At 57.7% G+C, this 13,078-nt stretch overlaps 1 protein-coding gene across 3 annotated transcripts in view; it reads right to left on the bottom strand.

Moving 5' to 3' along the window:
- The window catches only part of ITGB4 (integrin, beta 4), a 44,245-nt gene extending 31,167 nt beyond the window's left edge, over positions 1-13,078 (bottom strand). For 2 of the 3 annotated variants that reach the window (XM_011947038.1, XM_011947096.1), the window contains exons 1-13: positions 12,970-13,072; positions 9,802-9,890; positions 7,277-7,359; positions 7,049-7,150; positions 6,699-6,903; positions 6,086-6,182; positions 5,129-5,300; positions 4,092-4,355; positions 3,503-3,592; positions 3,097-3,219; positions 2,491-2,655; positions 2,225-2,301; positions 1,112-1,314 (exon numbers count right to left, since the gene is read on the bottom strand). In XM_011947038.1, coding sequence (XP_011802428.1) covers positions 1,112-1,314; positions 2,225-2,301; positions 2,491-2,655; positions 3,097-3,219; positions 3,503-3,592; positions 4,092-4,355; positions 5,129-5,300; positions 6,086-6,182; positions 6,699-6,903; positions 7,049-7,150; positions 7,277-7,359; positions 9,802-9,880 — 1,660 coding nt within the window. In that variant the 5' untranslated portion in view covers positions 9,881-9,890; positions 12,970-13,072. Of the gene's footprint in view, positions 1-1,111; positions 1,315-2,224; positions 2,302-2,490; positions 2,656-3,096; positions 3,220-3,502; positions 3,593-4,091; positions 4,356-5,128; positions 5,301-6,085; positions 6,183-6,698; positions 6,904-7,048; positions 7,151-7,276; positions 7,360-9,801; positions 9,891-12,969 lie in introns of all 3 variants that reach the window. The other variant, XM_011947169.1, reaches the window with a different exon arrangement.

The following is a 13,078-nucleotide window of genomic DNA, read 5'->3' as shown; positions in this document are numbered from 1 at the left end:
GCTACTCGGGAGGCTGAGGCAGGAGAATGGCGTAAACCCGGGAGGCGGAGCTTGCAGTGAGCTGAGATCTGGCCATTGCACTCCAGCCTGGGCGACACAGCGAGACTCCGTCTCAAAAAAAAAAAAAGAAGAAAGAGTAGAAAAGCAGGGGCTTGGAAAGTATACAGTGAGGGCTTCATAAGTGTTTGATGAGTAGATTTTTATTCATCCTCCTCCATTCAACTACCAATCCTTCCACATGCCGCCATGTCTGAGTCCTGTGACCCTGCCTAGATCTGATGTTCCTGGCCAGACTGTGTGCCTATGGCCTGGACCCATGGGAATACAGAGGAAGCTCCAGGCCCTCCAGCTAGAAATTTGGCATCTTTGGACTGGATGTGGTGGCTCACGCCTGTAATCCCAGCACTTTGGGAGGCTGATGCGGGCAGATCACCTGAGGCCAGGAGTTCGAGACCAGCCTGGCCAACATGGTGAAACCCTGTCTCTACTAAAAATATAAAATTAGCTGGGCATGGTGGTGCATGCCTATAGTCCCAGCTACCAGGGAGGCTGAGGCAGGAGAATCGCTTGAACTGGGGAGGCGGAGGTTGCAGTGAGCCAAGATTGTACTATTGCACTCCAGTCTGGATGACAAGAGCAAAACTCTGTCCCAAAACAACAACAACAACAACAACACACACACACACACACACACACACACACACACAAATTTAGCATCTTTGGAGAGAGGAAAGATCATAATGCCATATATCTGCCAGCCATTAGAGGACTGAGCTGGGGGCACCCACTCTAAAGAGCTAGGGGTGTGGAGAAGGGGGGTGGGCATAGAACTGAACTGCCAGAGAGAACCTCAGGGGAGTTGGACTTTCAAAACCAGGGGAAATTCCTGCCAGCAGTGGCCTTGGGCATGGACGTTGCAGATGAGGGAAGTGAGGCCCAGGTTGGGGCAGGACTCGGGGGCAGCCCTCAGAGCATCCAGAGTGGGCTGGGCCTGAACTTGGGGATTCTGATTCCAAGCCTGGCTCTCCCAGTCTGGGTCATGACGGGAAGGTCATGCTCGCTGTCCACTACCTACCCCGCCGTCAGCATTGGCCGCAGCTGTTGTGCTCACCATTGCAGAGGAACCCGGATGTGCGGGGACACTGGAAGTTGTCATACTCGCAGAACTGACCCTCGTAGCGGCCTTCGCCATAGCACACACAGTGCCCGCACTGGCACTCCCCACGGCCCGAGCATGGCTTGTCCTCACCCTCCCGCAGGCAGGGCTGAATGTCACTCAGAGAGCCGGTGGAGCAGTTGCAGGTCTGGCCACTCCTGAAGGAGGAACTGGTCACTTCCCCGAAACAGCCCAGAAGGAAAGCTGGGGCTTTTACTGTCCCATTTTATTTTATTTTATTTATTTTTTATTTCGAGACAGAGTTTCGCTCTTCTCACCCAGGCTGGAATGCAGTGGCATGATCTCAGCTCACTGCAACCTCTGCCTCCCGGGTTCAAGCAATTCTGCCTCAGCCTCCCAAGTAGCTGGGATTACAGGCATGCGCCACCAAACCCAGCTATTGTATTTTTAGTAGAAACGGGGTTTCACCATGTTGGCCAGGCTGGTCTTGAACTCCTGACCTCAGGTGATCCACCCACCTCGGCCTCCCAAAGTGCTGGGATTACAGGCGTGAGCCACCTTGCCTGGCCTGCTGTCCCATTTCACAGATGAGGAAGCTGAGGCAGTTCCTAGTCATGCAGACAGAAGTGGCTGAGCTGAGACCTAAACCCCAGTGCCCTGTCATGCCATCCCTTCCACTGCTCCGCCTCAAGTTGTGACAAGCTCGTCCAGTGTCGTGAAGCTAAAGTCCTTACTGCCATGCGTTTATGAGCTCTCTTCTGATCAGGCAATATGACACAGGACTCAGAATACCAAAGGCACGGAGCAAAAAGGAAGTCTTCCTCCTGTGCCTGTTGCCCAATATCCAGACTCCAGCCCCAACAGTCACCCCCGTCTCAATCCTCGCATCTCTCTCTAGAGACAGCCCATATATCTCTCTATTTGAAAGTGCTTTGAGCTGGGTTTGACCAACAACTGGGTGTGCCCCACCCTTAGCCATTTCTTTGATTGTCGCCCCACCCCCGGCCGGGTGTACAAGGTGCACCCAAGGTGAGGTCCCTGCAGGAGCCCAGCCTTCCCATCAGGGGCCACTGGTGTCCTCGATGCCCAACTCTCTTCCCCACTCACCAGCCCTCACTGCACACACAGTGTCCACACATGAAGTCTCCATTGAAGTTGCAGCGAGCTGACCGCACCTCTTTTTGCTGGAATAAGAACGACCATGGTGGGGTGTGTTGGGGGAGCAGGACCGGGACCACTGGACACTTCTGCTGCCCTGTGTGCCTCAGGACATCCCACAAGGGAGATGGGGCACAGGAGTCCCGCTTCATTCCTCGGGTCCCCGGGGTGCTTGGCTCAGCTCTCCCCTCCCGCCCAGCGGGGCTGCGTCGTACCAGCTCGCAGGGGCACACATCACAGATGATGCCCGCGTCCATCTTGAGGCCATCAGAGAAGGAAGGTTTCAGATGGATGTTGCCCTTCTGGTCCTCCTTCGGCAGCTGGCACACGTGCGTCCCATCCACATGCTCGATGGCCCGCAGCTGCACCTGGTATATGCCCTGCAGGGGCCCCGTGGTCAGCCAAGGCAGGCCCAGCCCCAAGGACCAGAGGGCCACTGATGCCTGAAGGCCCTCGATCACCAAGTTCCTAGGAGATGTCTGGATCCCTGATACGAGCTCCTGCTCACCTCCCTCAGGGCTGAAAAATCCCTCCTTCCCAGCCAGTCACAATCACAGCGACAATGACAGTGGCCAGGGCCTCTGGGCTTCCTGACACTAACCCATTTACTGGCCCAGCAAGCCTCGGGGCTCGACGCTCGCATGCCGAGGAAGCCAACAGCAGAGGAGCATGCCAGGCTCATCCAAGCGGCCAGGCCCAGGGATCTGCACCCAGGCCTGCCTGATTCCAGGGACCACTCTCTTGACTGCTGTTTTAGATTATTCCACTCCGTGCGGGGCGCTATGCCTGTCCCCCACCCCGCTGCCCCCACAGAGGCGTACCACTTCCCCCCGCTGGATCTGAAAGGACCCAGTCTTCATCTTCTGGAACATCTTGGAGGTGACCTCTGTCCGAAAGCCTCGGGGGCTGTCTAGGGCCCGGATGTCCAGGTTGGAGCGGATTCGCTAAAGGAGGAAGGAGGTTGGTCAGTGCTCTGTGGGGGGCCTGGCTGTGCTCCACCCCAACCCCCAAGTGCAACAGGCATCATGTGGGGTACTACAGAGCCTGCAGGAGCCACAGCCAGGCCCAGGTGGCCCCTTGGGGCTTCAGGGATAACCAGAGACCCTTCCTCACTGGCCCGTCCCAGACCCTTTTTGCAACCATGACCCAAGACACCTCTTGCCCACCCTGCCCACCTCCTGCCCTGCCCCAGAAGGGCTCAGACTCTGGAGCCCGAGCTGCCCTCACATTGAAGGCCTCCTCCAGCAGCTCCACGATGTTGGACGAGTCCTCCTGCAGCACCCCCAGCGAGGAGACAGGGAAATAGGTGTGAAGCTTCTGTGGGAGAGAAGGCCAGGTCTCAGGCTAAGCATCTCCATGAATCTGAATAGCTCTAGGATTCTTCGTACTTTGAGGATGGGGAAACTGAGGCCTGGAACCTGCTGTGGTGTCGCAGAGCCTGCCCTGTTTAGCCCCCACCTGCCTGGGAGTTGGGGTGGAGGATGGACACATGACCTCCTCTTCCCACCAGGGCCCATTTTTGGTGGGGTCTAAAAGCTTTGGGAAGGGAGAAAGGAAAGAAGGGAGGGAGGGAGGAGGGAAGGGAGGAAGGGAGGGAGGGAGTGAGGGAGGAAGGAAGGAAGGGAGGGAGGGAGGGAGGGAGGAAGGAAGGGAGGGAGGGAGGAAGGGAGGGAGGGAGGAAGGAAGCGAGGGAGGGAGGAAGGGAGGGAGGGAGGAAGAGAGGAAGGGAGGGAAGGGAGGAAGGGAGAGATGTCTGAGAAGCTCCATGGACCCCCTGCCTTGACCACCTCCCGCCCGTGGGGCCCGGGCCCCGCACCTCGTAGTAGCTATAGGAGTAGTTGGTGACAGCAAAGATGGGGATGATGTTGTGCTTGGCGAGCAGGCGCACCAGGGTGGGCACCGATGGGTAGTCCTGTGTCCTGTACTGGGTGTAGGTGCCCGTGGCGTCCAGGTGGCACCGTTCATCGTTGCGGCTCATGATGCCAGCCAGCACGTTGGCACCGTCAGCCTCATAGTGGAAGGCCGACTCGGTGGAGAAGACCAGCAGGTGGGTGCTGTCCGGGCGCCAGCCAATGTCCCTCTGGGGAAGGCAAGGCGGGGCGTGCCCACTGAGCAGGCTGCCTGCTGACACGCGTCACGGCGTTGTGTAGGACAGGGAACGCAGGTCCCAACATGGGGCTGGGCTTAAGCCACTGGATTCACAGCAAGTACCCTCATGCAAGATGCATGTGACGATGACTGAGTGACAACGCTGAGAAACAGGAGCCGAGGATGAGGCCCCCCAAGGAGCTGGGGCCACAGGTGTGCATCACATCCCGCTAATTTTTGTGTTTTCTATAGAGACAGGGTCTTGCCATGTTGCCCAGGCTGGTCTCAAATCCTGGACTTAAGCAATCCACCCACCTCAGCTTCCCAAAGTACTGGGATTACAGGTGTGATCCTTGCTTTTTGTTTTCTAACGTAAGTAATATGGGTATGTTATTTTAAAAATGAACAAATGGATGTACATATCAAAGGTAATGGCTTCTTTGGATGCCCAGAACAGGTGGAGACTGGGCAGCTGGTGGGTTCAGGGTACTAAAGATTCCAGAACCCTAAAGCCCAGCTGACACGAAACCAGGCTGTGACTGCTCAGGCCAGGGGACCGTGGCTCCCGGCACATCTGAACTCAGATTGTAACTGAGACCTACTCACAGAGTCTGAGCTAGTCTTAGGGCGAAGGGGTTGCAGGCTCCCAGGCTTTCCCGCAGGACCTGTGAGCCTGGCGCCAGAGCAGGCCAGGGGGCAGCTCAGGCCCTTGCCCAGAAGTGCTCACCCCTGACCTGGGCTGGCAACGCCCTTCCCAGTGCCCACCGTGCACACGGCCGTCTGCAGGATGGCATCGAAGCCACCCTCAGGAGCATCCAGGTTGCCTGAGATCCTCTCTCCCTGCAGTTTATTCCGGAACTCATCCACATCTTCTGTTAGGCTGATGACGTTCTTGAAGGAGAAGGGGGGGTCACTGTTGGGCCAGGGCTCCTTCAGCCTGGGCAGAGGTGGGAGGGAGAGAGAGTGTCACAGGGGGAAGACACTGCAGACCCCAGTGCCCCCAGCCCATTTCAACTAGAAGGAAAATTTATTTTTTATTTTATTTTATTTTTTGAGACCAAGTCTCGCTTTATCGCCCAGGCTGGAGTGCAGTATGCACGATCTCAGCTCACTGCAACCTCTGCCTCCTGGGTTCAAGCGATTCTCCTGTCTCAGCCTCCCGAGTAGCTGGGATTATAGGCGTGCCCCACCACGCCCAGTTAATTTTTTTTTTTTGAGACGAGTCTCGCTCTGTCACCCAGGCTGGAATGCAGTGGTGCGATCCTGGCTCACTACAAGCTCCGCCTCCCGGATTCACGCCATTCTCCTGCCTCAGCCTCTTGAGTAGCTGGGACTACAGGTGCCCGCCACCATGCCCGGCTAATTTTTTGGTATTTTTAATAGAGACGGGGTTTCACCGTGTTAGCTAGGATGGTCTCGATCTCCTGACCTCATGATCCACCTGCCTTGGCCTCCCAAAGTGCTGGGATTACAGGCGTGAGCCACCGCGCCCGGCCAATTTTTGTTTTTTTAAATAGAGACAGGGTTTTGCCATGTTGCCCAGGCTGGTCTTGAACTTCTGACCTCAGGTGATCTGCCCGCCCTGGCCTCCCAAAGTGCTGGAATTACAGGCGTGAGCCACCATGCCAGGCCATAGAAGAATTTTAAGTTGTGGGTGATAGAGGAGTGGGGGTCACATGGCCTGGACCCTTGCCCACCCACAGGGTGCACCCAATCACTTACTTCTCCGGCCTCATGTCTGTCTGCGGGACGCTGACTTTGTCCACGAACTTGCCAAATCCAATAGTGTAGTCGCTGGTGAGCTGGCTCAGGACCTGAGCTGGATGTCAACAAGACAGAGAGGGGATAGCTGAGCCGATGCCCTGCATAAACACGGCCCCCCCCACCAAAGCCTGGCTCAGAAGGGAGGAAGAGGGAAGTTAACACTTTGCATGCTGGACAAAAGCTCACAACATCGTCTGTTCCTATTTATGGATGAGGGAAATGGGCCTGGGGGTCTGGAGTTACACACACGGCAGGGGCAGGGTGGCTGGGAATGCAACCCAGCTCGGAGGAGCAGAAGCCTCCCCACAGCCTCGTGGCAGGGGGTACCCTCCTTGTCAGGGCCAGCTGGCTCCACTGCCTGCCTGCCCTGGGCCTTCTCAGAAGTCCCCAGTGGTGAATAGGGTCTGGCTGAGATTATTCCCTTGAGAATGGAAGGGAAGGTTTTTTGGGGGCTCAAATGTCCTGTGTTTCCTTCTGGGTGGGTACAGCTGTCCTGAGTCCTGGCCTCCCAAGCAGACGCCCACCCTGTCCCCCTCCTGTCCTGCTGTCCTCCACTCTGGCCCCGCCGCACCCAGGTTCTGTCCCATCTTCTTGAGGTTGTCCAGATCATCGGACATGGAGTTGGAGAAGTCCATGAGGATGTACAGGTCCACGGGGCTCTCCCGGGGCTCAAACACCTCCAGCTCAAAGTGCCGCTCCTCACCGGGCCGCAGCCGGACCCGCAGGCCCTGGGGGGACATCTGGCTGCGCCGCAGGGTGGTGTCAATCTGGGTCTCCTGCAGCCAGTGGAAGCGGACAGCTGGCTGGAGGGTCATTCCAGAGGCCCGATGGGGGTTCAGCCTAGCCAAGGGGCACTATATACCCCCATAAATAGCCAGGCTGAGCATGGGGAGCCCCCACCGCAGTCCCCACACCAGGCACCTCTGTAATCTGGAAGCTGCTCTCCATGACCACGATGCTCTCGCGCTGACAGCCCGCGGCCAGCAGCTCCGCCTGGGTGTTGCAGCGCCGGTCCCTGAACATCTGGCCAGAAGGACAGGGGGTCAGTGGGGGCAGCACCCATTCCCTGGCTGCCCCAACCCCAGATTCATTTCCACCAGCTATTCCCGACCCTTGCCCGTTCCACACTGACCCAGGCCAGGTCCTCACCTCGTCCGTGCAGTAGGCGCAGTCCTTATCCACACGGACACACTCCGTGCAGCTCTTCACTGGGGCCTTCTTGCAGCGGTTTGCTGGGGGGCGGAGGTGGGCACATGAATGGGGAGGCGCTCAGCAAAGGCAAGCACTTTCCCACCTGCACTCTCACCTGGAGAGGTGGGGATTCCCTCGCTATGTTATTTACGTATTTATGCATTTATGTATTTATTTTATTTTTTTGAGACGGAGTCTCCCTCTGTCGCCCAGGCTGGAGTGCAGTGGCGCAATCTCGGCTCATTGCAAGCTCCACCTCCCAGGTTCACGCCATTCTCCCACCTCAGCCTCTGCAGTAGCTGGGACTACAGGTGCCCACCACTACGCCCAGCTAATTTTTTGTATTTTTAGAAGAGATGGGATTTCACCGTGTTAGCCAGGATGATCTCGATCTCCTGACCTTGTGAGCTGCCCGCCTCGGCCTCCCAAAGTGCTGGGATTACAGGCGGGAGCCACCGTGCCTGGCCTACGTATTTATTTTGGTTTGTTGTTGTTGTATTTTTATTTTATTTTACTTTTTTTTCAGACAGAGTCTTGCTATGTTGCCCAGGCTGGAGTGTAGTGGTGTGATCTCAGCTCACTGCAACCTCTGCCTCCCAGGTTCAAGTGATTCTCCTGCCTCAGCCTCCCAAGTAGCTGGGATAATAGGTGGGCACCACCATGCCTGGCTAATTTTTGTATTTTTAGTAGAGATGGGGTTTCACCATGTTGGCCAGGCTGGTCTCGAACTCCTGACCTCAAATGATCTGCCTACCTCAGCCTCCCAAAGTGCTGGGATTACAGGTGTGAGCCACTGTGCCCAGTCTGCATTTCAATTTTATTTAGTTTTGAGATATGGTCTTACTGTGTCGCCCAGGCTGGAGTGCAGTGGCATGATCATAGCTCACTGCAGTCTCGACATCCTGGGCTCAGGCAATCCTCCCACCTCAGTCTCCCAAGTAGCCTAGCTAATTTTTTATTTTTTGTAGAGACAGGGGCTCCCTGTGTTGCTCAGGATGGCCTCAAATTCCTGGGTTCAGTCAATCCTCCCACCTTGGCCTCCCAAAGTGCTGGGAATTATAGGTGTGAGCCACTGCACCCAGCCCTTCCCTATTTTACAGAGGCTAGGGTGTGTGGTCTACCCCAGGTAGCACAGCTAAAAACAAGCTGTAGTTTCAAACCTGGGGCTTCCCACTCAAGCCAGAAGGACAGAAGGTGGCGACTGAGACAGTGGCACTGGCACATTCAGTGCTGGCACACCCTGGTCAGCCCCTGGCCTGCTGCCTCCTCAGGTCCAGCAGACGTTCCTCAGCCTTCCCCATGACCTTTGATGAGCTGCACCTAACACTGGGCGCTTTCCAGGTCCCTCCTCCATCACAGCTTGTGCCTCACAGCGAGACCACTGCCACACGGCCTGTCTGTCCTCTGAGCCTCCTCTAAGGTGAAGGGAACGGTGTCTTGTTTATCATGGTAGCCCTAGCACCCAGCACACCCGGCACACAGTGGGTCCTCAGTAACGAATGAAGTAAAACTCCAGATTGCCCCATTGACTCTGCTCAGTTAAAAATCACAGTGAGGACCTACTGTGTGCACCTGGTGTGCACAGTAAGAGGTCTCCTAGGTTTCGGGCAATGGTGTGCTGGTCAGTGTTTAACAATAGCTCTGGTGGCCGGTGAGGTGGCTCACACCTGTAATCCCAGCACTTTGGGAGGCCGAGGTAGGAAGATTACTTAAGCTCAGGAGTTTGAGACCAGCCTGAGTAACACAGTGAGACTGTCTCTACAAAAAAAAATTGTTTTTAATTAGCCAAGCATGGTGGTGCACGCCTGTGGTCCTCGCTACTCGGGAGGCTGAGGTGGGAGGATTGCTTGAGCCTGGGAAGTTGAGGCTGCAGTGAGCCATGATGGCATCACTGCACTCCACTGGGACGACAGAGTGAGAGCATGTTTCTACATATACATTGAATTAAATAAATAAATAAATAAATAAATAAATAACAACGGCTCTGGTCTCTGGTGCTTGACCTATAGCGTTTGCCAATTTCTGTGGTGTAAACATTTCTGTCGTGGTCTATTTCAAGCCACCAGCAGGACCCCCTCTGACAGACAAAATTCAAGTGGTAGGAGCTGGCTCCAGTGATTTGTCCACTAGTGACACTCAGCAGGTGACACATCAGCAGTCCCTCTCTTCTCCAAATTCCTATAACCCTCTCGACTCCGCCTCTGAGGCCTCAGTGCATCCTCTGGGTGCCTCAGTCCTGGGTGGGCGTCTGCCGTCTCCTCTAGACACAGCCTCCTTCCCTCCTATTCTCAGGCCCTGTGGCCAGTGCTCAAGATTCTCTCGGCTGAAGAGCTTGGCGCCTCAGGTTTTCCAGCTCTGAAGGTAGGCAGTGGTCAGTTGCTGAATGGCCAGGAGTGTTTAGGTGAGACTCTGTGAGAACCCGTGCAAGGGCAATGCCTGCCCAAAGTATGCCAGGAAGGGGCTGCAGGGCAATGTGGACTCACCCAAGGTCCCAGAGAGGCTGACGCTGATCAAGGCTGTCAGTAGCAGCCTGGCCCATGGGCTGGGGCGTGGCCCTGCCATCCTCTTCCTCCTGCAGAACAGCAACAATTGACACATGAGGCCTCAACAGCCATGGTCGGTGCCGTCAGCTCCCTCTCACTGCACAGCTGTGGGAACTGAAGCTCTGAGCACCAGTGATGGGACCAAGGGCGCCCAGCTGTGAGAGGCAGGGCCCTGGGCCTCTGACTCCTGCCTTTTCCACTGCCTTGTTCCATGCCATCCCTGCAGTGGCCAGATGCCCTGCCCAGGGAGGCCCCTCCAGCCCTCAAGGACTTCGGTTTACAAGTCTGTCCCAGTGCCGGGCCTCTCAGCCTGGGCTCCCTGAGGGCAGATCCGGGTTTATTCTTCTTTGCCTTTTAGCTCCCAGTGGGCCTGGGTCAGGCTTGGCCATGATAGGCCCCAGTGAGGATTCACCCTGAGAGGGGGCCACGGCTTTGCCTCCTGCTCCTTCCGTCCTGGTCCACTTACCCTTTGGTGAGGGTGGCACGGCCGGGAGGAGAGGGGCCCCTCCCAATATCTGGGGCCTGGGGCTGGGCCACAGCTGCACGCAGTGGCTTACTGCACTGGGTTGGGTTCTGCGGTGACTGCCTGGCCCATCAGGGTGGGGTCTGAATCCTCTGCCCTACCCTGTACCTCTGCCTGCCCCAGAGTTAAGTTTTCAAGGCCCCTGAGCTGTTTACCCTTTCACAAGTTATCCCAGAATGAGACACACACACACACACACACACACACACACACACACTGTGGCTCGCCCCGAGGCACCCCCGGCGGCTGTGGGTTCAGTATTAAACCATCCCAAGTCCTCGGCAGACTTCAGGGCAGGCCTGGGCATCCCTGAGGCCCTCTAAGAGATGCTCAGCCTGAAGCCTGGACAAGAAAAGAGGCTGGCAGCAGAGCCACCCAGGGCTGCAGGGCCGGGGCAAAGGTGAGCACCTTGCCTCTTTCTCTAGGGCCAGGTCTCCCAGGGGCCCAAGCCTCTGCCCTGCCCACTGGCCCTCCCCATCGAATCCGTTCTCAGCCCGGCTTCTGGGGCACTGGCCACCCCAGGGGCTGGGGGCTGGGGTCCCTGGGTTGCTGGAGAAGACCTTCTCAGGCCAAGGGCAGGAGGGTGTAGCCTGCCTCTAAGGCGTGCAGCCTGGAGGAGGCCTCAGCAGCGACCACACAGGTAGGGCAGTTGTGGCACAGGGGCCGGGAGGCAGCCCTGAGCCAGCAGGGGAAGGGTGGGGACAGCAGGGTTCCTAGAGGGAAATGACTTCCTTGCGGCCTCGGGGTGGAGGCGCCACACCCACATGCTACACAATACAGGCTGCGGGCTCAGGCCTCCCAGGCATCATTACACAGGCAGGTACAGGCCCGGAGAGCTGAGCCCGGCTCTTCCTCCCCCTGCCCCGGCCACAGCCCCGCAGGCAGTGCTGATTCCCACACCGTGACTGCTACATGTGCCCAGGGCTTCACGGAGGTGACTGCTCAGCACAGGAGCCTGGTGGGGAGATGCTTACATTCTGCCCGTTTCCCAGATGAGAGACCAGGCACAGAAGGCTGTGGAGCTTCCCCATCCCACGGCCAGCACTGGGAAGGCCAGGACAGGGCCCTGCTCTGCAGGCCCTGCCTTCAACCTCCATGGCAGCCTTCATGCAGAGGCTACAAAATGGCGGTTAGAGGGTTGGCGAGGCACCCAAGAGTGTTTGACTTGACTTAACTTGTTTAGAAAGTTTTAAAAGTAGGAGCCAATGTTAGAAACGAGATTTCCCATAAAAGTTAGGAATTCGTGTTTATCATTAGATGCGTCATGATGGGCCGGGCCCAGCACTCAGGACATCCACTCTCCAGGCGGCCCGGACCCCACCAGGCTGCCCCAACTGTATGTACCAGCAGTTCCCTGGAGTGTGTGACTGCCACCCTGAATGCCATCACACTGCAGCACAGGCAGCTTCCCACACACAGGGACACACACACATACAGGCCATGCCCACCCACCCACGGGCTCAGAGCTCCCCTGGCCCCCATCCCAACCCCTAGGGACCCCTCTGGGCACATCTGCTCCTGCCCACCATCCCTTCCCGCTGTCACATCTCCTCCCCACAGGGACCCAGGCCATTCCCTCACCCCCCAGAGGCAGCTGGCCAGAAGTCTGGGGACCCTAGGCCCTTGGCTGCTGTGTCATCCCCGAGAAATCAGGGTTGAGTAGACAGACGTACCTCCCCTGCTGTCCCTCCTGCTGTCCTTCCCTCGGTCCCCAGGATGGAGACTCCAAGCCTTCACTGCCAGCTCTGTTGGAGACAGCAACAACCATGCCACCTGTGCCTGGTCCTTGTCCTCAGGGTGTGGCAAGGCCATAGGGGTGGAGGAGGAGCCCTGTCCCTGCCCCCTGGGAGTCACCAGGAGCCCCAGAGCCCCAATCCCAGCCAGAGGGCCACCCCAGAGGCCGAGCCGTGGGAAAGAGGGCCGATGCTGCAGGAGGTGGCAGTGTTGGGCACAGCCCCAGGGCTGGTGGGTGAGGCCAGTAGAGCTTCCTGAAGGAAGGCGCCTAGGGTTGACTTTGGGAGGAAGGCAGGCCTGTGCCTGGCCAAGAGAAAAGGAAAATCAGGGAGTCCCCAGCCCCAGACGGACTGTGGCACCACACAGAGCAGCCCTGCCTGGAGCCGGGAGGCCGTCTGCCTCTCAGGGTGGCTTTTAAAAGTAGCAGTCAATGTTAGAAACAACGAAACTTCACATAAAAGTCAGGAATGTGGGTTTATCATTAGATGCGCCATGACGGGCTGGGTCCATCGCTCAGGGTGGCCTCTCCTCCACCTTCTTTGCAAACCCCAGAGGGACCCGGCCCCAGAGGCCTCCCAGCCACTGACCTCTGCCCACTTCTCCCGAGCAGGCGCACCCAAGGCGCTCCTCTGGCCTGGAGGTCTGATGGGCACCACCCTTCTCTAGCTGCCCTGTCCCTCAGCTCCCAGTTGCCCCCGGCACACTCCAGGGAGGCTGGACCCCTGTCCTGGGCAGCGTGGACGGAGGGACCTGGGCCTGCCAGCCTTCAGGGAGGGGAAGGGGAGATAAAAGCCACCGGCCCTGCCCGACTAGCTCCCCTGCGCGGCTGCCCAGCTGGGGCGGGCACTCACCCTCTCCCGGCCAGCCTTGGCTGCTGTCGTGCGCCCGTCCTGGACCTACCTCGGAGCGGACTCGCTCCCTCTGCGCCTGGGCTGCCGCTAGGAGATGGGGCTGCAGCGC

Source organism: Colobus angolensis, unplaced genomic scaffold (assembly GCF_000951035.1).
Source record: "Colobus angolensis palliatus isolate OR3802 unplaced genomic scaffold, Cang.pa_1.0 Scaffold1, whole genome shotgun sequence".
NCBI lineage: Eukaryota > Metazoa > Chordata > Mammalia > Primates > Cercopithecidae > Colobus > Colobus angolensis.
The sequence above is the reverse complement of the archived record's forward strand: the minus strand, read 5'-3'. Positions and strand labels throughout refer to the sequence as shown.